Source organism: Buteo buteo, chromosome 17 (genome assembly GCF_964188355.1).
Source record: "Buteo buteo chromosome 17, bButBut1.hap1.1, whole genome shotgun sequence".
NCBI classification, from domain to species: Eukaryota; Metazoa; Chordata; class Aves; order Accipitriformes; family Accipitridae; genus Buteo; species Buteo buteo.
Window position 1 is genome coordinate 26,629,071 of NC_134187.1, and position 24,141 is coordinate 26,653,211.

The following is a 24,141-nucleotide window of genomic DNA, read 5'->3' on the forward strand; positions in this document are numbered from 1 at the left end:
TTTCCTTTGACCTCGACAGGATTTCCATCAGCTGAAAATGCAATTCTTCATTGATAGTTTAAAAAAAAAGTTAAGTATGGCTACTTTGTCTCTGAAAATGAATAGGACTTCCTATCTTGTGTTGAAATACTTGTGCTACTCAATTTTTCATCAAATTCAGTGTCAATTTTTGATTGAGGTAATTGTGAATAAGAAATCCACTCTGGTTTGGGATTCACAGCATTATGAAATATTCATTTCTTCTGAGAAGCTCCCAGTGAAGTCAATGAGAATTTTACCAGAGGAGGGTGTAAAGGCGTAGAAAAATCTATGTAGAGGAAGCAGCTTGTGAAAGAATAATTGTCCTAGGGAAATACAAATTTACCTCAGCAATGTTCAGTATGCAGATTCTGCCAGGATTACTTGGGTGGTTTCTTTAAAGGCTATTACAGAAATTGGGTGGCTTTTTGTAAGACTGTACGGAAAATTCATATGCTGTGATGATGCCTTGACAAGTAAACAGGGATTTGCCTGGTAAAGTAACAGAAAATACAGATTGCACAGAACAAGAAATTAAAGCCTAACTTTACTAACTGTTCACCTGAATGTGAAGAGAGGTAGTATGTAATATGGGTAATGCATATCTCATCATTATTGTTAAGTCACAAGTGTTCAAGACAGTAAGTACTTTCTCAGTCTTCATTATCTAAATATCTCTAGTTGTCTCTATTGCTTCATAAGAAGAGGATGTTTTTACTAAGCTACTTTTCACTGATGTTCTGATTCTTTTTTGGTGTTTCCTTAGGCATCACTCTTTCTAGCTTACTATCTAATGAAGTATCATCAGTTCAGAAATGAAGGAAAATTAGAAAAAGATTAAATGTATGCATTATTTATCTGTTGGTAGATTTCCTTTGTACAAAGGATTCCATATAGGGGCTACCTTGCCTGTTCTTGGATTATAAGCGCAGTATGATGTCCCACTTAAGAGTTATTACATATAACATTATGTTCATTTAAAAGCATAATTAGACTATGTATTTCCTGTCAGAGATAAGAAAAACAAGGACCAGCATTGGGGACCATTGGTGTCCAGGGGATCACTCTAACTGAACCAGAGGGCTCCTACAGCTTCATTCATTTCTGACTTTGTTTAAATGAAAGAAAAAAAGAAGACCATTGAAAAAAATGGAAGCTTTTGTTCTTCTTTGAGGCATAAAGGTCCTGACTGATGTTGGAAAATGCCACACTATATTCAAAGTCTGAAAAAGATATTAAGTTAAAAAAAAAAAGGTCAGTTATTCTGGTAATATTTGGAACTTTTTGGTGACAGTTTACTGTTTATATATTGTGTTTGATTTTGGGTTTTTTTGTGTGGTTTTTTTTTTAAATGTTGAAGAGTGTCTAGCCATGCAAGGGAGAGGCAGACTGACTCCTGCCTTTGGGAGTTTACCCTTTGGGATGAGGGGGATATCTGCTCCCCTGACTGCTAGGACATGAACTCAGCTTGGAGAAACTTCTTGACTCACTGTGGGGATCAATAGCCAGAAGGCTTTTTTAGCTAGTCAAAGTCACTTGACACTCCTCTGTCCAGTGCATGTCATCTGGTTTGGCTTTTCCAGACAAATCAGTCAAGACTCCCTACAAACTCCTGCCATCACCAGGAAGAATACACATTCCTTGTTGGGAGAAACTGGACTGTTCTGAATGGCATCTATATTAATTGGGTCTCAGCTCACAGTCTGATTTACTGTGCTGTCTCCAGAGATTTTGTCAAGTTTTCCACAATCTCCAGCACTTCTTTCTGACTTTCTGGTTCTCAGGTTTCAGGCTTGTTAGGGAATTTACTTTTTCCTATCTATAACCAAACTCTACTGAGATCAAAGCATGGTTAACTGGCCCCAGGACCAGGTCTACATCAAGCCTATCTTCTCTTGGACATGATTTTTGCCTTTTGGGCTCTCAGTTTGTCACACTCTTTCCTTTTCCTCTTTGACCAGCACATGTCTCAGGGCCTTGCTGGTATAAATAACCGCATTTTTTGTGCCCTTCCAAAACAATGTGATCTCACCAGAAAGACCACTTGCCTTGTGTCCAGCTCAGCTCTGCCATTTCAAATGTGCTGAAGGTCTCCCCTGCAAGGCTCAAATCTAAGACTATGACCTCTTTGATATTTCTGGGATCATCATCTATGAGGCATAAAGATTGTTTTCAAGTTCCTTGATCCCTTTGTGCTACAGTAACCTTGCCACCTATTTCAACTGTCTTTATACATTTTTGGGAGATGTATATCTGAGGTGCTCCTGAGAAGAGAAGAAGGCTTGCAGTTGAATCACAGACCAAAGGAACACAAATCTACTTCAGTCACTCACTTCCTCTGCACTAATCCAGTACAACTACAGAAGTGTTTTAAACCAGTAGAGAAACTGAACAGAAAAAAAGGCCAAAAAAATTTCCACTGATCGAGGGAAGTTATATCTCACCTACTGGCACTGGTGAGGCTGCACCTGTAAAACCCTGCTCAGTTTGGTGGCCACTCACCCCCAAATTCAAGAGTTGTGAAGAAGGGAATGGGGGTCCTGCACAAAGCTATAAAGGTGGCTGAGGCACGTGAGCTGAGGCTGAGACCTGGCTTTGTTGACTCCCACCAAGAGGCAGCCAAGGAGATGTCTAGGAACAGTCCACCACTACTTGAAGGGCAGTTACAGAGATGACAGAGCCAAACTCTTCTCTGCAGCGGCAGGTGAGACAGCAATGGCCACAAATTGAAGCATGGGACATCCCAGGTGGACATCTGGAGAAGGTTCCTCACTGGGAGGTGGTGGAGCACTGACACAGGCTGCCCAGAGGGTGCTGGAGCCACCTCTGTTAGGGGCTTGAGACTTGGCGAGACACAGCCACAGCCGACCTGACCCACTGGTGGTGGTGTCTCACCTGCTTTGAGTAGGAGGCTTGACTAGATGACCTTAAGAAGTCACTTCCAACCAACTTTGATTTTGATTCTCTGATCCTGTAAACAAGAGGCTGATCATCTATAGATGTAGTCAACACTGTAATACAATAGCAAAATCTTTTCAGAAGACTTAATAATGGCTCAATTAGCTCAGCATGTAAATGTTCAGTGGTGTTCAAACTGGAAGACGACTACTGCAAAATGTCTTTATCATACTTGAAGAAGCATATTTATTGTTTGTTACTATGAACATTTTCCTAGCTGCTTTTAAATCTTGCTTAGTAACTTTTAACTAATTAGAAGTCATTGCACATCCTGCTCTTTCATTATGGAGTTTCACATTCATTCCTCATTTTCTTTTAATCTGTTGTCTTTGTAAGGGAAGTTTATCTAATCTATTTCAAAATATAGAGATTTCATTCCCCAGTTTTGTTTTGGTAGTTGATCAACTTCCAGAACTCATTATTAAAGGCAGGGGGCTGCTCCAATTTATCAGATGTATTACCATGCTGCTTTTGAACTTGTTAAATAATTTTATGTTTCATGACTTATTTAAAAATGATTTTTCATAATGTTTAAATATTGATGAATGATTCTCAATTTCTGGTATTTTTTCTTATTCTTAATTAGCAGCTTTTCCAAGAAAAGGCATAATTTCTTAATCCAATAGAATATATGGTACAATGATATCATGGATATTAATTTTTATATTCCAATATTTGCCCTGTACTCATCCGTTGGCTTTCCACTTTGAAATGGGATACCTTAGCACATGTATAAAATAAGGGGAAGTTAGTGTGGTTATAAAGGCATCCTGATGGTTGGTGTTTATTTCTATAAATCAAGGCATTGCCTTAGCTCTTCTGAAGATCTTATACAGAAAGTGTCTTCAGTTTACAAGCCTTGCTATTTATATGGTATCATTTAGCAGGAAGAGCTCACTTACTTATTTTAAGTTATAAGGGCTAATAGGGTTCTGATCTGCCTGTTTAGCCCATGTTTAGCCCTTAAAAGCTGCTAAGTCTTGCTATTCTGTCACAACTTCTTCCAGCATGTACTCTCAGCTGAAAATCATTTGATTTGTTCTTATTTTTGTTTTGCGATGTATCAATACTATATGACATAATAATAATCATCATCATCATAATCATCCTCATGATTCCTCTCTCTTATAGGGAAGACATTTGTATTAAAAAATATAACTCATATGCTGAGCCACAGCCATGTGCAGGTCATGTATGTAGAAACTGAATGGTATAATTGTCTTTTCTAGAATTCCATAATTTTTTCAGGGTATCAAACAGTAGAGAAATAGGTGGTTTTGTATTTATATAAAGTTTGTAGGGATTAGAGTCAATTTCCCTGCTTTCAAATTGCCCAGTCAAAAGTTAGGGGATAATTTGTAGCCTTTTGGTTTTACAGTTGACTTAGCTCACTATTTCATACTGATAGATTTTACTCATATTGTGTATACCGCAGTTTTTAATTGCAGTATTATAATAACTTGGAAGATTTTGAGACAATTTCTTTCTTTAGAAGCATGAAACTGTATAAAAGGTTGATAATATACTTGTATGCTCTAATTAGTTTTGACAAATCCTAATTAGAATAGACCTTAGAAAAAAAGGCTCTCATGAAAGAGCTCATTACTGTTTTATTAGTGTATTGTAAGACTGTGGAAAAAGGGATAAGGACTCTTATATGCCTGCAAACTGTCAAATGCACTGCTTTGTGAATGACAAGAGAAGTGAAAAACAAACTGGATGTCTGATTTAAGTAGTTCTGAGCAAATTTCTTGTTCTGATATCACAGTGCTGCAGAAGGTGTTTACTGAATGAGAAAATGAGTACTTGACTTGAATCTCATTTACAGAAAGGGTACTTTCCACTGAACTGGTAAAGTGAGATGGGACAATATTGCAATTTTCTCACTTTCTGTTGTGTTTATACAATGTGAATGGCATCACATGATTCTGGACGCCGATGGCACAACTGTCTTGGGTTTTAACTAAAATGAAAAATACAGTAGCCTTGAACCTTGTTTATGTCAACAAAACTGAGGTCTCATAAAAATAAAGTAACACGAAACTTGTCTGCTCTCAGTCACCTCACCTGAGAGCCTTATCCATCAGGCTGTATCCCTGAGTTTAAGACAGCCTTGTGTGCTTTTAACCCACAGAGCAATACTAACCAAAACACTGTATGCATGACCACAGGACTGTAATGTGGGGTGCTTATCAGTTCCACAGGTTCCGCCTATATTAATATTTCTGTTTTTCTTTTTTCTCCAGTTAATTTCTACTCTTTCCATCTCTGATCATCTTTCCTCTAAACCACCTGCTGTCCACTTAATTTCTCCAACTAATCAGAAAGTAGCGTGTGGTGCCATGGTTAACCTGAATCAAGCCTCTTCGCTGGAAGACTCCCGTAACAACTGGCAGTCAGCAACAGGGTCTTCTAAGCAAGATTCATCTCTCTACTTTCAGTCTGCTTTCCATAGTTCACCTCCCTCTGTGTCTAAAATATCCTCTTCTGCATCAAACAGTTGTTACTCCACTCCTCGATTGTATGATAACATACAAACTCCAAGTCTCTATACCCCTGGCTGTGTTTGCAAAACGGGAGACTTCACCACGTCCTCTGTTCCAGCAAAGAGCCCGAGTCTTCCCCCCAATCCTCCACGTTCAGCTGAAATTCAAGGATCTTCAGCTCAGTCGTTATCCCCCCATACTTCCAAAAGGTTGAACGCTTTATCTCCTGTCCCTGTACATATAATAACACATTCATTATCTCCTAGTCCTAAACCTTTGTCTCCACCCTCTCTTTACGGCTCCTCTTCAACCATATATGGTATAAATGAGCCTTGCACACAAATGTCATCTAGAGGAAATTTAGCAAGGTCAGGAGTCAGATCCCCTCTGCCAACTAGACTCACTCTCTTAACAGCTATTTTGAGATCAGGCTCTTCTCAACAGAGACCGCTTTCTCCTGCTTCTTGTCCCACGTTTTCTCCTAGCTCCCTTGGTTCCTCGACACTTACAATAGATCAGAAGTCCAAAACAACTCCTCCAACCCCCAGGAAATCTGTTTCAAGCCCTCCTATAAGGCCAGATTCTCCCAGTAGAGAGGAATATTGGCCTTCAAGATGGGCTCAGCATCTGCCTTTACCCTCCAAGCCTCATCCCACCCCTCGGACGAGATCCCTTTCTCCTAAAAAGCACCTTCCAGTCAGAATGCTTTCTCCAGACTCCCCAAATCCTCTGTCATCCCCTGTCTCCTCCCATAGAAAAGCAGTTTCCTCTCCAGGTTTGCAGTCCACGCTGCCTCCTCCTTGTGTCCCAGCACCCTCCTCCCTTGCACACCCTGTCTCTCCTTCTCCAGAAGGGCTGTGGTATGCTGAGTCCCGGTCCTGTGTACCTCAGAAGTCTCAGAAAGTACACACTTACTCGCCCATCTTTACCTGCCGGTCGTACCCCTTGCTTTCTTCTACCACTCTTAGTGGCACATTCTCCCCCACCCTAGAAAAACACTCATCTCCTTCCCCAGGTTTTTTGTATTCAGCGTCTAGATCTAAATCAGATTCATCCCAAACGCCTGTTCAGGAGATGAGTGGCTCCTTTCCTACCCCTCTAAGTGTCTCAAAGCAGTGGTCTCTCTCACAGCCTCATGCTACTCCACCGGTTCCACAAACTGGTAATATTAATTCCCGTCCACTGCAGCTTAATTCTTCATCGGTGCACACAAATTATAGGTCTCATTCCTCCTCTCCAAGACCTGAGCAATCTGCCACCTCACCGGTGTTAAAGTGCAGATCTCCTGTCTCGGACAAGTCACGAGGCACACTGCCGTCAAGACCCAGAGAGCTGACTTCACCACAGTCTTTTTCCCTGCCTCCTGACCATGAAAACATCAAACCCAAGGTACTCTTGGTGCATGCTTATTTTCTAATAGTTCTTTGTCCCTGTAGGGGAAATCACATCTGCGTTGCACAATGCTAGTAAAATAAATGGGCTGTGGAAATAATGTTTAAAAAGGAACAGTTACTGTATTGATAGTGAAGATAGCAAAGACTAAATCCTACCATATCAAATTGCTAGCAAATGTTCTATATTATGGGGAAGATGCTGTAGGAATCCTTTAGCATAAAGTGAAATACTCTGTTCATGAGTGGGAGGAGATACTACTGAAGATGGATTTGTGGCCAGTGGCTCTGATATACATTTGGTGCACTTATTTTTGAAGCTCACCTAAAACACTGGTGTGTAAAAAATAAACCACAAGACATGTTCTATATACCCCATGCTAATGTCAATGTGCAGGTATTCCTACTGAAAGGAAGAGAAATATGGTGATCTTAGGTGCAGGGCTGAGCTAGAAGCAGCTTAATCTGATTGATGTGAAGTGGCGGTTCCAGTGACAACTGATTCCCCAGCTCCTCGTCCCACTTGTCCTCCCCACTCCCCAGGAGGTTGGACTCTGCCCGGCCAGGGCAGACCCAGGGGCACAGCTGAGCTCTGGGGACTTTGAGGTCAAGAGCCAGAGAGGGAAGACAAGGACAGTCTTCTGCTTCTTCCCTTTCTTTGGTACTTCTCTGATCTTGTGCTAGACAGAGGATGAGGGGGAAAAAAAAACCAAGCTTCCTACAACACAAACTACTGCAAATATGAAAGTCTCACACTCGAGGGATCAGCCACGTTCCCGCTGTTCATCATCCAGGCACAGGCGGGGGAGCCCCAGCAGAGTGAGAATAAGCAATGCTGGTGATTGCTGCAGGAGGGCTTGGGAACCAGTCACACTTTAAACCTAAAGATAAATCTCAAGGATGGGAAGGGGAAGGAAAGGAAAGCTGATCAGAAAACATGCAGCAGGTAGGTGAAAACAAAAGGAACTGCTATGCAAAAAGGTGGCAGAAGACATCAGAGCTGCAGAAAGCTTTCCAACCTCTTTTATCTCTGCACACTGTGCTTCCTTTGTGCCCCCTCTTGCTGATACCTGAGCTTTGCCTATCACCGAAAGGCTATCAGAGTTTATCGATTTATTTGTTCACAGCACAAAATTACAGCCTGGTCTGCCAAATCAAATTGTGTCAAATGTGTTCCTAACAGCTTGGCCATGGCAGGGGTGACTTGAACTGCTTGGAAAATGTTAATTGAAAATGAGAGGTTTAAATCAGCACAAAGTAGCAATTGTCATGAATGGTTCTTTTAAAAAACCCAAACAACCGAGGGGAACCATTGTGCCAAGCACAGCTGTACAGTGTCACTACCCCCTGTCAGTATCAATGAAACAAAAAGAGAAATGAAACTGTAGAAATTCCAAGAGAGAAGCCCCCAAGACAAAACTGGAATGCATGACTGAGCCTGCAGATTGCAAAGCAGTTGTGGTTTCTGCTAGTCAGTGCAATGAGCACTGCAAGAGACTCTGGCAGGAAAGAAATTCTCTGCTTGTGACACAGAGATTTTGCCTGTGTTTATATTTGCAGGGGTTATTACACCCTTTCTGTCTTTCCTACTGTCCCTTTTCCTGCTAATTCTGCTTTATCATGTGATATGGTGGCACTTTTGAAACTGCCCCACCACCCCATGGAGACTGGGAGAGTATACACCAATTTAAGAGACTTGGGCTGTTACTCTGGTGCAATTTTTAATCACAGAGCCAACGCTGGCTCCACTGGCCATGTGGAAGATCCGAAATCTCTAAATCAAATGCAGCTCAGTGTTCAGTGCAGGAAAGGTCTCCTGTGGCTTTGAAATGTGAGGCTGAGACTTCGTTCACAGTTGATACTAGGGTGTATTCGACATCCTCCTTTCCTCCTGCTCTCATTTATTTCCATACCTAGTTTAAGGCATAGCTCAATGAACTTGCTTGATGTGTTAATGGTACCAGGCTCTCTGGTAACACTCAAACCTCAGATCTCAGTTTATTTCCACAGAAAAAAGGAAAAGATTGAGGAGAGACCACATTAATGTCCTAAGCAGCATCTAGGTCTCTTTAGTGCCAATCAGCTCAACTTTAAAACTAGACAAAAAGCAGGTTGCTCCATCTGATGACTGTTGATGCATGACAAAATTTTTGCATGTATGAATGTGCTAAGTGAATATCAAGGGAAAAGCACAGTGTTTAGAAGTGCTTGACTTTGGCATGTGTAATTTTGCAACTTTAATGTTGCTTCAACAGTGGTTGAAGCAACGTCAAGACATGTATTAAACCAACAGCTATAAACCCAGAATTTTGACATTAGATGTACTTTTCAGTATTTTTCATTAGCATGATATCAAAGCAATTATGCAAAAAGGATTCTTTAATGGAGAGCTTTTATATGTCTATGCATATGCATGCACCAATTCATGCAAATCAAAGAATAACCTATGAACTTATTTAACTGTTTGCATTTATACATATAAACACATGTGCTTTCCCATGCTTTATATATTTATCTTTATGTTTGCCAATGATTTAAAAATATGGCTGTTTTGCAAAGTGAATATAAACATAAATCCACAGATCAGTGTGAAGTGTGAACTGTGGGTGAACACGGAAATAAAACCCCTCTCCCTGGGCTTTGCAGACACTTTAATGGTGTCCTCATGGACCTGATATAGCAAAATGAACAGTAGGATGGAGTGGAGACAGACAAAATTGCTGATTCTGCAGGAGCAGATTAGAACAAAAATTTCTGGCTGTTGTTTAAAAACCCTTTGCAGTGGTTTCATGAGGTATCATTCCTACATGTTCTTTGATTTTTCCTGTTTAAATGTAGCACAGGAATGCCTGTAGATCTACCCAAAACAGCCAGGGAAAAAAGTAACTGTAGCAACACTAAGCTCAGCACAGCTGCAAAATCTACCACAAAGCAGGAAAGATTACTCGTGAGGAGCTCTACACTGCCATGGTTAGTCGCTGATTTTAAGCCTTTATAGGTATGTGTGTAGCACACTTTGCAATGCCCTGTTGGTACCATAGGTGTTCATTTCAGCAAGAAAAGTAGGACATTTTCCCCCAAACTTCCCAGGCTGATATTTGCCTGAGCTTTGATATTGGAGTTGGTTTGCTTTTGAGTGTGCCATGGTGCAAGCTAGAAGACCTAACTGTCCATTGGCGGTTTAAAAATAACTGCTAGATTTCTATGAACCAGAATATTAAATGTATTTAGGCATTGGATAATAATTTTAAGTTATGTGAACTAATGTGTCAAGAAACATATTCATATTGATGAGAAACTGAATTAAAGACTTTCCACTCAGACACTGTGACAACAGCACATTTCTCACAGGTTCTACCGTATCTGGAAGCGATGAAACTTTTACATTTTAACAGTCTGATATGTCTTTGTTTAGGTCATGTAACAGTACAACTAACTTCAAAGTGGTCACAGTTTTCCCATTGTATATGATACCCATCTCATCATATGAAAAAGCCTACAGGCTAGTGAAGATACTGCATTTCATTTACATATTCAATTATATCATTTTCTTGATTGAATATCAATTATAAGCAAACAAAGATACATTTTGTGGATATGGCAATTTTAATATTTGGAGTTTTGGCCTTCCATCTTACTTCAGTGAGCAGTTTTTTATGTCTTATCTGCATATAGATTTTGTATATACATAAATATATATATGAACCCACACACATTTATAGCAAAGTGTTGCTGTCTGAATGTTCAAAGGGCGGGATTCAACTCACGTGACTTTTGACATTTGACTGTTAGATATCCAAGCACAACTTGGGCAATTGTATTATAGCTAATGGAGGGAATAGGGTGTATTTACAGGATGATTTTATTTTACCTTTCTAGGTGCCAGTTTTGGGATGAGATGAATTATCCTGTAGAAATGCTTATCACTATAAAAGGCATTAGTTTTGACTGAAGCACCTACATGGTAGACATCCAAGTTAGAATCACTAAATCTCATATGAACTACTACCCCCCCCACAAAAAAAAAAGAAAAAGTGCAGTTCCAGCATTTGCATTCATCTGCTTTGTCAGACTGTCCATTCAATATTATTATTGTGATCATTTACGTCTTGAATGTCTGTCACAGTCCAACTTCTGACTAAGAAATATGAGTAAAGTAGAAAGCAAACATAATACTCTGTATAGAAAGGATTAAAAGCTAGTGTCCTACAATATTGCAAGAGAGGTGTGAAGATGATATAAGTTTCTCTTATCTGAATTAAAATTTTGGCCCCTCCGCTGTTATCGAGACTTTTATTAGATATAAAGAAAAGAAGAAAGTGACAAAAGAATGACCGAAAGTACAGCATGCTGCTCAGCCCCTTATCTCATAATCACCAGTATTCACTGCTACAGACAACGGTACATTAAAAAACCTCAACTGATTAACAAGTAACTTTATTTCTGGATGATTATCACAGAAATAATCAATGAATAACTTAAAAGTCTATTGTGTGAATTTGTGATTTTTTTATTAGAATGTTGCTGAAAAGGGAACAATGCAGCAAATCCCTACTTAATTGTTAAAAAAGATAAATTCTAGCAGTCATGTGATTAAGAGCCCTAGCTCTTGAACTCATGTAAGTATAGAAGAATCTCATCAATGATTTAAAAATTACTGAATTCAACCTCCATAATTGCCAAGAAAATGTAGTAAGTGTGGTTTCTAAAGAGTAAAAAATAACTGGGCAAGCTAATATAGTCTAAAATAGAAATCGTTTCAAAAGAATAATTTTTAAGGCTGATCTTAGAATTTTTGTACCCAAACCCATGCATTTTCTCTGGTTTAGATTTGTCAGTTCTGTATACTTCATTAGAGTGTGAAAGTTCCTATGCTTGTTTTGAAGTATTTGTTTGGGTGGTAGAGTTACTTATTCAGGAGATGACAAGCTGTGACATGACTTAAATGATCTATCCACTCACACAAGTAATTCAGCGTTTAAGGATCCTAATCAGTCTCATTAAAGCAATCACAGAAATCCCTCTTACCCAGAGGTCCAGGATCACACCCCACAGCAGCAGTTGTTGAGGTACATGTACTGGCAGAAGTAGCTGTGCATTATCATAACAAATCACAAGCAAACTTGAAAAAAACTCACAGCCTCTCCTGATATTCATTGAAGGATAGTAGTCAGCAGAAAGTGGTCAAAATCACTTTGGAAGTTACAAGCTGTTACAGGGAATTCACTTCGTCCTACTTCATTCCTAAAAGCAAAAGATGTAGGTTACAGTCCTTTAAAATCTTAACAGAAACACTAGATTTTCTTTAAGAAATAGCTTTCCTAGGTAATATGTAAGCATTATATTGTTGCAACGTGTCTGCAAGACAATTGGAATCGTCTTTCATTCTGTCGTACCTTTCCCCTCTCTTCCCCTCTCTCCCTCTCCTTCTTCTACCCTGTTTTACGTCTCTTCCTGCTTTCTGGTTTACCCTTTTAGCAGTACAAGATCAAGACAAGCTACAAGGCATTTGCAGCAATCCCTACAAACACTTTACTTATGGAACAGAAGGTTAGTGTTTGCTCAAAGACATGGTAATTGCACTGTATATTTAAGACCATTCGACTTTATGTACGTATTCTGACATTTCTGTGGGTGATATTGCAGAATGTAAGCTCTGGAACTAACTGCTCAGGATTATAATTCCAACTATTTTTCAGGGTCAACCACTTTCCACTGAAGATCAAAGCCTTCAGAAATCTGAATTTCTGCAAATAAATTTACTGTAAGAAAAAAAGTGTCCTGAAGGAATTGCCATTTATGGCAACATCTCAAAGTCTGTTTTGTTATTGGAAAGTGTCTGGAGCACTGCTCTTCTGGGGCCTACCAATCAGTAGGTCTTGGTCAATTAATGATTATTCAATGGCTATGCTTATACTAGTAAATTTTAAATCCCAAGATAGGCAAATTTGACCAGCTGTATTGTTAAACTGTGAGAACAGTCCTGGCCATTGCACTGGCCTTCTCCCAAACAACTTCCCTGAGCACTTCAACAGTTAGCATGGGCCAGGGGGCTGTTCCCAGTACATAGTTTGCGGTAACGATCTTTTTCTGTAGGGCAGGATGATAGAGCCAAAGAACAGTCTCTAGTGCATTTATTTACTACCAAGGACACAACCAACAAAGACTGGGTTTTGTAGTACTTATTTAGATAATTCATCTCTGGAAGTCAATTGAAAATTTAAATTTTGCATTGGAGGGTTCAAAGTACCCATCAATGTCTATTTTTTAAAGTTTTTTTCCCAAATTAGTTTTGCAGAAAAGAATAGCCCACTAAGTTTAACAAAAATTTCTTATGATGAGCAATGACCTAAGTCTCTTATATGTTTAAAGGCATGCTTAATCACTCTGACATCCAGTTTATAGCTTTATCAGAAAAATCTGTGGACCTAGTTCAGGAACTTAACCTCTGATTAATTTCTGTAAGATTAAGCATTCCTAACTACACATTTAAATATGTATTCACATACACAGCTCAGCTGATTTCACTAGGAGTTTACACAGCCTAAAGACACTGGAGAGGGTGAACTTAACCATGTAAAAATTTTGAATATGATAATTTTGTCCATGAAATATTACTCATTGTGACCTAGTAGTTATCAGTTAACTGCTATAAGTAAGTTTGGGGGTGTTTTGGTTTTGTTTTTTTTAAAAAGGGACATCCTTTCTTTTCCAGTGTTCTTTTAATCTTGAATGATTTTTTAATTATTTGCATAAAACCTGATCCTTCCCTTCCTTAAATCTTGAATGTGCTAACGAAGGCTACGTCTGCGTTAGCATGCAATGTGGTCCAATAGAAATGGCTCTGTAGAGGAAAATAGCTGCTGCAGGGGATCCTACACCATTACGGAATGTATTTTGGAAGGGTTTTGTTTGGGCAGAGTGCCCGTTAGTGGCTGGAAGCATTTGGTGTATTCCTGAAATGCTACTTCAGGGTTGACTTAACCTAAAAGGCATCCAGTTTGTGCGCTCTGAGACTGCACTACTCTGCAAACCAAGTCAGGTATGGGACTTTGAGCAGGGTATTCACTTTGGGAACACATTCCTGATGTGCACTGGCGGGTTAATGTCAGCCATCTGACTGCGCTTCTTCCGAAGAAAGGGGATTCCTTCTGATGGTCTTGCTGATGTTCTCCAGGGGCATCGACTCACAAGCTGTGTGCTACTTATCCCCAATACATAAGACTGAATTGTACAATCTAATGCTAGTATCTGTAGAAAACGTAATGATTCAGAAGATACCTGTATTTAGATAGAGACGTTTGGATTCCCACCGCTTTATTGAAAACATTATTTTTGGTGTATCCTTCAGTAGCAAAAGCACAGTCATGTAAAACTAATAAGAAATCAATTTTCTGCTACAGGATTTGCCTTCAGGAGAGGTTCTTGACTAATTTACTTTGTAAATTGTATGTTTCAGTATGGCCTGACTACACGATTTCTCTCATTTGGGGAATTATGTGCAATAATCTGCTATTGATCCATACCAGCAGCTAATTGCAGTGCTCCTAAGCTAGTCCTGTTGTGTTAGCTGACGTGCATTTGGAGTATGGCTCTTAAAGAAGCATGAAGGAGTGACATGGCACATGCAGGCCCCATTGTATCAAGCCCTAATATCCAAGTATTCCCCTCAAAAATACTGGGGAGGGAACTGGGAAGGAACTCATGCCACATTGTAGCTCAATGACAGTAATTATGTTGCTCCCATTTTATGTAATGCATTTTATACACTGGATTAAAAAGAGATTGAAGACAATGAGATTTTAACTACATAAGTGATGTTTTATTAAGATTAAGATAAAGGTTATGTGGAAAAGAAGTTTTCGAGTGGCCTTTTTATTTTTTTAGCAAGGAAGGAAGGCTTGTAATATCTGCAAGTCATAAATATTACAGAGCTGAATGCATGATTATGAATACATCATCTGCCTAAAGTGCTAAAAAAGTGTTTTGCTATGTGATTGAACTGGAAACTCACATTCTCAGATGTCAACTTTTTCTACTGTGTGAGTAATTATATTACTTAATTTGAGTAGTCATGAGAAATAAGATTAGTCAGAACTGACACGTGGGTGATCCTAGTGACAATTCATGTGCAGTATTAATTAGATCCCATGAGAGAAAACTGTCTTTGATATGTCATGTAAGGTACAATGCTTTGTCTGCCTCTAAATTGTCTCCTTGTGTCTAACTTTCTTTCTCAATTCAATTTTTTTCTTTTATGTGTGTGTAGATGCTTTAATTTCAGCCAGCATTTTTCAACTTCTTCTTATGAAGCCATTAGGCTATCACCATCTTAATGGTTTTTCTAGAACATGTTCTTATCCTCCAGTACTCTTACTCAATGCGAGTTGTTCAAATCTGTGCTCATTAGCAGAGAAGAAAAGGCTTATTGACTATATATATGTATACTTTGGCAACCCCAGAAGTGACTTAATATCAAATCTCATAACTGGCATGCTTTCCAGCTGTTGGAGTTTGTATGAACCTGATGTTCCTCACATCACCTGTGCTCTGCTCCAAAAAATCCAGGCTATCTCTTGGAAGATTGGGCTGTAACTTCCTACAGGGCCAGAAGAGCAAAAACTTGTTTTTAAGGGACTTTTCCTCAGCATGGTCAGGCTCTGTCAGGGAAGGTGAACCAGGAACCGGTGTGACAGCAAGGCTGGCAAGACGGTGTCCTCACCAGCAAGGGCACAGCTCCCCAGTGCCTGGGCAAGGAGAGCAGAGATGGGGATGATGAGGTGGTGGTAACCATGGTCAGTCAGCAGTGCCATCATAGCCACGCAGATTAGAAAAAAATTAGAAAAAAATTCTGGAGACTGAAATGGGCTCTTTATCACAGAAACTGAAAAATCAAGACAAGACACTTTTCTGGCACTTCGTGCAGTAATTCCAGACAGTTCTGTGGTTTAAAGAAAAGGTCAGACTAGGTGATCACTGTGGTTCTTTCTGGTCTTATTAACCTTGAGTTAGTGAGTCACCCCTCTACTGACACTCACTTTTGTGTAGCTTCTACAGTTATATAGATGTGATCACAGTCTAATTCAAAATTCCATTCCTAATCAGATAGTATTTAAAAAGTAATACATCTATTATTTAGAGATTGTATTTATCAATTATCTATAAAAATGTCTTTCAGTCAAAATAGATAGTCATGAAAGGTTTATTTCAGGGAGCTACAGAGAAATTCTTAACTTTAAGTAGACAGTCTCTTGAACCAGATCCTACTTCATCTTCAGAATTATGTCAAATTTGTGATGTAACATCAAAACTGTTGGATGCCTTGAAATTGCAAACCAAAAAAGCCTTCTTTTAACAATTCTGTGGTCATTGGTTTACAGCTAGGTCTATGCAGGGGAATTTGTGTTTGCTGTGTCTGTCCAGATACACACCCCCTCTGCAGGCTGATTGGGGTGAACTTCTTTTATCTGGGCATCATTTCGATGGGAAGGAAACCTGGATGTGTAGACTTGAGGGGGGGAGGCACTACAAATGTTCTGCTCAGATTTCCCCCATTTTGAACTGTGGTGAAACCAGGATGATGGGATGTGCCATGAAGTACACCTGCTTCCAGTCGAGGCTTATCCCACCCTTACCACGTCTTCTGGAAAGCACTAGGTATAACTGGCTGTGGATGGAAGAGGTGCAAATGAAAGCACTGTTGACTTATCTGGCTTGTATTTATCAACTAATTAGAAGTAGAGAACTATAATTTCAATTTTAAATAAATGTAGAAAAAAAATCTGTCTTAAAGAACAAATACTTCAGGTTATTGATTTTGTCTGTTTATGGCTGTTCATATTTTCTCTTGTCACAATGCAATTTAGCTAGCTTCAAGAGAGTCTAAAACAGTCTTACCATATGATGTTACACTTCTAGGAAAACCCCAAAGACTTAGTAATTGCATGCTTGCATCCCATCACCTACCCAGCAGACTCCCAGCAGTGCAGCGTATTCTCCTTGTGCAGGAAAAAAAGAAAAAAGAAACAAAACAAAACAAAACATTTGCCTCCTCATGCAGAAGGAAAAAGAGGGTAAGGGATTCTTTTGGTGAAAAGAAAGAAATGCAGCTGAGGAAATACGGTAGTGATCTGCTACATTGGAGACCCAGCTTTAAGTTCTTGCCTTGACAGAACTCTTACCTATTGTATTATCAAACATCCATTGGTATAGGGGCCGATCATGGCAAATGCAGATTCAAGTTGCTCTTTGAAATCATACAGCGGGAACTTGGAAGCCATTTTTTCCCACTCTCAGATGATAGACCTAACTGCTGGACAGTTGAGTGTTATCAAGTATGTCAGGACCTTTCTGGACCCAGAAAGCACTTCTGACAACACTTTGTTGAGAATATTTTGATAAAAAAAATTTGAGTTTTCCCCAAGTATTTCTGGTGTGCACTCAGTGAATTTCTTGCATCCAGATTACGTGTTCATGTCAAAATGTTTCTTAAGGCTAGAGATAAATACCTAGGGGTAAGAAAGAAAGGAATTAATTTGTGCATTCATAGAGTGATAAAGACCTAGTTCATCTGTAATAAAAACCAAGCTGCAAGTGTAAAAGCAGGCTATGAGGTCCCTCTTTCTTTCAAAGGCCATGGAGCTTTATCAATTATTTTATAAGAGGAAAAGTAGTCAGGTCTTTTTAGTATCATCTCCCAGAATCTTCAAGGAATAAGTTAAAGGAACTCATGGTATGTGAAGGGATTTTTTTTTGCATTTGCTGAGGGCTTAGGAAAAGATATTGATGGGAAAAATATGCAGGAGAAATAAAAGAAGAGGAAACTTCTTGGCTTTTGCTCAGGCCAGGGTTTTCACAATACGATAAGAAGGAAGGTTACAATATTTGTTTTTTCTCCTTCTATTGATGTGGTTCATTGGTGAATGAAACAATGTTCTATATTTCCTGTGTGTTGTCAAAAGCTTTCATTCTTCTAACAAAATATTGGAGATCCTGTTCGGATCATTTACCAGTATCCTTTCAGCTCTGATACAGCTTTAGCAATCAGATAGCTTGGGGGAAAGAGGAGGGAAGGGTTGTAGTCATCACTGACGTCAATGGCATATATGCATCACACCCTCAAAGTTGCCCTTTGCAAGGAAAAAATTAGTGGTTCAGCAACTGGTTATTTCATCTGAACATTTAAATTCTGTCACAAATACATTTGCATTCTCTAAATTGTTCTTGTCTTTTAAATTGTGGTCTTACTATTGTTCTTCATATATAATAAAAAAAATTTGAATGCCCAAATAGGAATGTTCCACTTTTGATATTGTTAGACCATCAGCATAGGAAATGAAGCTTGAATACTGTTGACAGCACTAGTCAACAGTACCCTAGATAGCACTAATGCTTTAAATGAATCATAACATTATTGCATGATAACTCCAGTAATGAGTTCAGAAACGCTAGTTGTACTTTTTTTAATCTCACATTTTTCTCTATGTAGAAATGTAAAAAGAAAAAAAAGGCTCTGCTGGAAAAAAAATTTGAGTTGTACTTTGAAAAGCTAACAATGGATTAAACAGAACCTTTTTTCTTTGTAGAAGTCATAGGGATGCCTAAAATCTAGTTATCGTTTCTTCTTTTTCTTTGGAGGACTCAGGCTGTTCAAATAGGAAAAAAAAAAAGAAGATAGATAAAACAACAGTGAAAGAAATTAGATGGATCACTTTGAACATGAAAATTTTCTTTCCCCAAAGGTTTAAAAAGGGAGAACACCACTCAGGGGGACTGTGGAGCGCATGGACCTTGGTGCTGTGCTCACCTGAGTTTTTTAGTCAACGAAGGCTCCAAAATGGAAAGATATAATGCCAATTTCCACTGAAACTGTTGGATGTTTGGTACTTAAATTATCCAGAGTCTTGGTTCTGAACAGAGACTTGTGGATGTGCCTGTAGTTCCTCTAGAAAGATTCCTCGGTATCTTCTGGGTAGTTGTTTCCTACCCTTGATTGTGTTCACCCTCTCCCACTTGCTCCGGTGAATGGAATGTGAAACAGAAATATGTTTTTTTTCTTAACAATTATTATGTTCATTACCCTACTGATTTCTTGGAGGTTTTGAGAAGCTTAGCAATTTCTCCATTCCGAACTTGTGACTGATTAAAATTTGCTGTTTTTCCTAACTCACATTCAGACTCATCATCTCTTTGCAAGAGGCTGCTTTGGCAATCCTGGTGCCAGTGGGTACTGGAATGACTCTTCTACTTAATTTTATCACTTCATTTTATATTTACCAGGAGGATGTAATCTCAGCTGAAGCTGAACAGCAGATACAGTACTTGAGTGTAGTGCTGAGCCCTCTTTGGCTGAGCCCTCCTCTTCTACAGGACTGTCTTTTGATCTGAGAATTTAGCTGGATAACAGTGATGAGATAGCAGAGATGAGAACATCACTTTTCAGTTCTGCATACATAGATGTATGCTTCTAGTAGCTGGGCAAGGAGAGAAAAAAAAATTGTACTCAGCAAGATTAAACTCAGAAATCATTACTTAAGTATATGCCTATTTTCTTTTTTTTTAAAGATTCTGCCATTTCCCCCCCAGCTCCACATATGTCTTCTGTGACTGGCAGCCCTGATACCCACCTTACTGGGATCAGTCAGTTCCCACAGAATCCCACAATCATGAAAAAGTGTTATACAACAATGCTCTTTTTTTCTCTTATTACCATTTATTTTTTGCGAATAACTAGCAAAATGAAACTTCAGAAAAACATATTGTGTTAACCAAAAAAAATCCACAAACCCTGCAGGTCCCTCCCCTGTAGTCCAGCTTCATGCATCAGCAGGCTTCCAGAGTAATTTTTGGTCTTGGCATGGAGTCTATTTGGAAATCACTTCAAAGCAGAAATGCGTGATGGTGGTGAGAGTGTGCCTCGAAGACTCTGGAGGAAGATGAAAAGGGAACTGAGCACTGGAGTTTGGCTTTTGAGGGTGTTTTGTTAGTTTCCTGATAAAGTGAATTGATCAGCGAACTGATTCTCTATGTTCTCAAGCCTGCTCCAAGTACGGGCATAGGAAAGCAAGAGGTATATCCAAGCACAAGAAGCTTGTGTTTCATTTTGGAGACATTACCTGCTTAGACCAGCCATGTTTTAGTGCGGTATCACATATGTATAGCACATATTTCACTCTATACAACTGTGATTTCAGGCTAAAATCCCAAACCATCAAGCACTGTTTTTATTGCAATGTGGAATCACCATCCTCTTTAAACAGGAGGCACTTTTTAAAGAAAATGTCTACTGGAGGAAAAGAAAGAGCCTCCTGCGTGCTTGGACCCTGCCTTGTCTGGCTGCTTACAGCTGGTGGGTTTCCTCCGATGGTGTGCGGCAGGCAGCCCCCCGACACCCCTGTGGCACACAGGGCACGTTCACTGCATTACATTCCCTGTGAAGGAGGGGGGAGTTGGTGGAGAAGGCTATTTAAACTGGTAGTTTCTGATCTCTAAAAGTAGAGACAATTGACCTTAGCATTCTCCCTCTCTGCAATGCCCCCCCCCCCCAATTCTGAATCAGAAGTTGGTAACCTGAAGAGCCTTACTACTCCTGTAATTTCTTCTTTTTCCATCGTTCCGTGGTGAAATGAGAAGTGGCACATTTGGAAACACAGTATTGCAAAAAAGTGTAGGTTTGCTTGGTTTTTACAATTTTGAACTCACGATCACATTAAAATCTTTTGAATTGCAGGCATTAGAAGAGCCAGCCAAGACTGCTAGTGTGACTGAAGGCACTGCTTTGGACACCCATTCAGAGGTAGTGCTGTTATATCTCTTTCAAATCTCTATTTGAAAACAAGAAGCAAAGGTTCACTGAGCGATGTGTCTTCCTTTTTCAGATGTGCTCCCCTGCCCAGCTCAGACAACAAACGGAAGAGCTGTGTGCTGTCATTGACCAAGTTCTGCAGGACCCGCTGACTATGGTAACCCATCAGCTTGTGGGATTGACTTTTTGTCTTCCTTTCCTTTTGTCTCTTGTCATTCATAAGTCTGTTCTCTGTTGAAAATCATTTTCCAGCGCCGATGCGAATCTTCCCCAAGTTTCCTGCAGATGAGCACGGAGTCAGATGTTGGCAAGGTAGGTGAATAAGCCCAAATGCTCTTTCCAGGTGGACGTAAAGTAAATAAAAATCACAACAGTAAGGCCCATGGCAACAGAAAGCTTCAGTTAAGAGATGCGATATCAGTAGAATTGTCTGGCGATTTAAAAGATATGGAAGGACAGAACTGTATCCCTGGAGTCAGTGCAGTCTTTGTTGCAGGATGCTTTCCTGAAGTCAGAAGGAGTTATGTTATGAAAGAGAAGTTGTTTATTGAGGTTTCAGAGGCAAGGATCCATGAGAAAGAAATCCTTCACACCTTGCCTTCCATATTGCAGGGTCTCTGGCCATCCCAGAGATTTCATCCCATCTATGGGTCCTTACTACAGAAGAGCCAATGTTTCTAGCTTCAGTGATTGGAAACATCTTTCAGAAAAATTCTTTTTTTTTATCATATTCATTATTGGCTTTCAAATAATGGGATAATTAACTGAATACGTAGATTTGCTCTTAAATGCTGATTTCCTTTCAACTCTGGCTCCTCACAGGAGGGTGATGTCTGCTATATCCCTTTACCCCGGATAACTCAGAAACAGGTAGTGAGAGGCAGGAGTTACTTTCTATACTTCTGGTGTTAAACTTCTGGTTTCACTATGTTATACTGGTGTGCCTTCTGGGCTCAGAAGGATGAATAACCAAGGGAGGAGGGTCCTGTATTCAGTTTACCCCAGGTAAATTTAAGTTGGTATTACTAGCTATAGGAAAGTGAAAATGGCAGAAATCCAGCTGAAAACAGGAGGAAAGGGATTTTTGGCAGAAGAACACATCAAAAAGTTAATGCATTCAAAATATCCTGCACAATGTACACTCCACCACGCAAAAACAAGGCACAGAACCAGCATTCCTGAGTGGGAATATTCAATATACACTTCAAATTTCAGTTTCATTTTTGAAATTACTTCTATCAACCAGCACGCAGTGGTGAATCAGACTTCAGGCAGCTGAAAGATGGAAACAGTATAGTAGCCAAAAAGTGGGAAGAGACCGTTATTGAGGAAATGTTTTCCAATGCCTGCCCTGAATCTGAAGTGGTTTAAATTCTACTACTAAGTTGGACTTTTGAGCTATAGCATCCAAAACCTACTTCCTTGGGCAATTGAGAACTGAGCCTTAACCAAATAGAAGGCATCTGTTAGCAGTCATGAAACCAAATAAAGGAGGCAAAGGGTGAGTTTACCAGGATGCAGCATAGGGACCAAGCTAAAGATTTTGAAGACCTCAGGATGAGCGAGTACAGTGCCTAAACTGAGGGTAAAAGAGACTCATAAACAGGAAGGAAAAAGGAGTATATGTAATAAGTAAATGCCTTAGAAGTAGAATGGACTGGTCAGAGGAAAGCAAGTTCTTGCAGATAAGATGGTGTTTCAGGTTATTTTGTGAGCACATGTAACTTAAATTTCATGGGGCAATCAAACTTGTGGCTGTATACTAATAAGCTTTTTGTTATGGGAGTTCTCAGAGGCAATTTAAAGGCCAGCTTGAATAGAGTGGGATCAATGTTTTTGAGTGGTAAAAATGAAATGTGATACTTCCTACAATAAGCATCTCAAGCAAAACTTTAATATACCTTATTCTCAAGTACCATCTCATGAATCTTTACGGAAAACTGAATTTTTCTTGAATTTCAACAATTAATAACTTGTCACAATGATGAAAATTTAAGTTACTCCTCAGAATAACTCTTTGCTCTTAATATAACTATTTATTTTCTATAAGGTGTCAACAACGCTGCAGAGAGCAGCTGGGCGTGAAACAAGATATGTAAGTACTTTTGTAATTACTCTATATTTTGCATGCATAAATGTCTAATTTGTCCAATCTTACTACCATACTAGGTGAGTCTGCAGACACAGGCATCTACTCATGACTTGAGGTGTTTTCTCTAGTACAGAGAGGCGAGCATGTTAGAGCATTGGCAATTGAGACTTGAGATGTCTTCCCATTGCTGTAAATCTCTCATGGCTGGAATATCCTCAGTGCAGTGTCTACTGATAATTTTACCTGTGTGAATATGTTAAAATTAATTTATTCACACACTTCTTTGTCGTTGTTTGCTTTGAGTGTTGGACAAGAGCTCAGCTATTTGGCAAACAGACTGTTACGGGTGCTGAAGGGTTTGTTTGTTTGGACTCAGCCTGCACTGTAGGGGACTTGCTTTGGTAGAATTCCTTTGGTTCTTGCCTATCCATCAGAATTTGAGGTTGACCCAAACTTTTCTTTCCAAGATATAGAGCTGGCTGAAACCCTACAGTTTAGCCTTAGACAAATAGAAGCTGTTTTGTCACATATACGCACGTTCCAACATATAAAGAAAATCTCTGTATTGAGTCATCAGTTCAATTATTGAAACATTAAACCCAATGAACATTTTAATTCTCACTAGCACACACAGTTACTGCAGGTTCTGTATTTTACTTACAACTCATCTAGTCATGTGGTGAGAAATCTCTGCTTACTGTTCATCGTTCAGCATTTCTATTGAACCTCAAATCAAAGCAGTGCTGGCAAAGCAATAGAAGCCTCCTAGTCTTATGCCAGCACAATGCTTGACTGAACAATTCCATTTTGCTTCTTGAATGTGGTGGTATGCATATTTTATTGCATACTGTGATTTTTACTTGACAGATTGTGCAGGCTTATAGCAATTAGGAAGGATATTGGAAGAGAGCTTTTTAATGACATAAAAGAGTGTGTTTCAGAGGTAGTCTGTGAGAACAGAGATATTTAATACTACTCCAATGCAGATCTCCAGCTCCTAGTACTGTGGCTGACATATAGCATATTTCAGGCATCCAACTTACATGCCTAGGGATACAGTTAGGTTTTCTTTGCTGGCATAGAAAATCACCCTTACAAACTCTTCCTTCCTAGTCTCCCCTGGAACTTTCTAGATAAAGAAACAAATCAATATTTAAAAATACATTTGGGAATAACACAGAGGATTATCAGTAGGCTAACCTTTCCTGTAAATTGTAGAAGCATGTTGAATTTTTGGTGTGTCAGAAAATAGACTGTGGACTCCAAGCTGCGGTGTGGTGGCTGAACTCGGTGGGTCCAGGCTCTGCTGGACTCTGCCATCGCTGCAGCCTCCAGCAGAGTCTCCTGAGGCACAAACCACGTGTCCCTTACAGACCCCATACATCACAGCTC

At 39.5% G+C, this 24,141-nt stretch overlaps 1 protein-coding gene across 3 annotated transcripts in view; it reads left to right on the top strand.

Annotated features, from left to right (window-relative positions):
- The window catches only part of MLIP (muscular LMNA interacting protein), a 114,056-nt gene that overhangs the window by 49,362 nt on the left and 40,553 nt on the right, over window positions 1-24,141 (top strand). For all 3 annotated transcript variants that reach the window (XM_075049310.1, XM_075049309.1, XM_075049311.1), the window contains exons 4-9: window positions 5,223-6,851; window positions 12,332-12,403; window positions 20,583-20,648; window positions 20,731-20,814; window positions 20,910-20,969; window positions 22,708-22,752. In XM_075049310.1, the coding sequence (XP_074905411.1) occupies window positions 5,223-6,851; window positions 12,332-12,403; window positions 20,583-20,648; window positions 20,731-20,814; window positions 20,910-20,969; window positions 22,708-22,752 (1,956 nt within the window). The remainder of the gene's footprint in view (window positions 1-5,222; window positions 6,852-12,331; window positions 12,404-20,582; window positions 20,649-20,730; window positions 20,815-20,909; window positions 20,970-22,707; window positions 22,753-24,141) is intronic.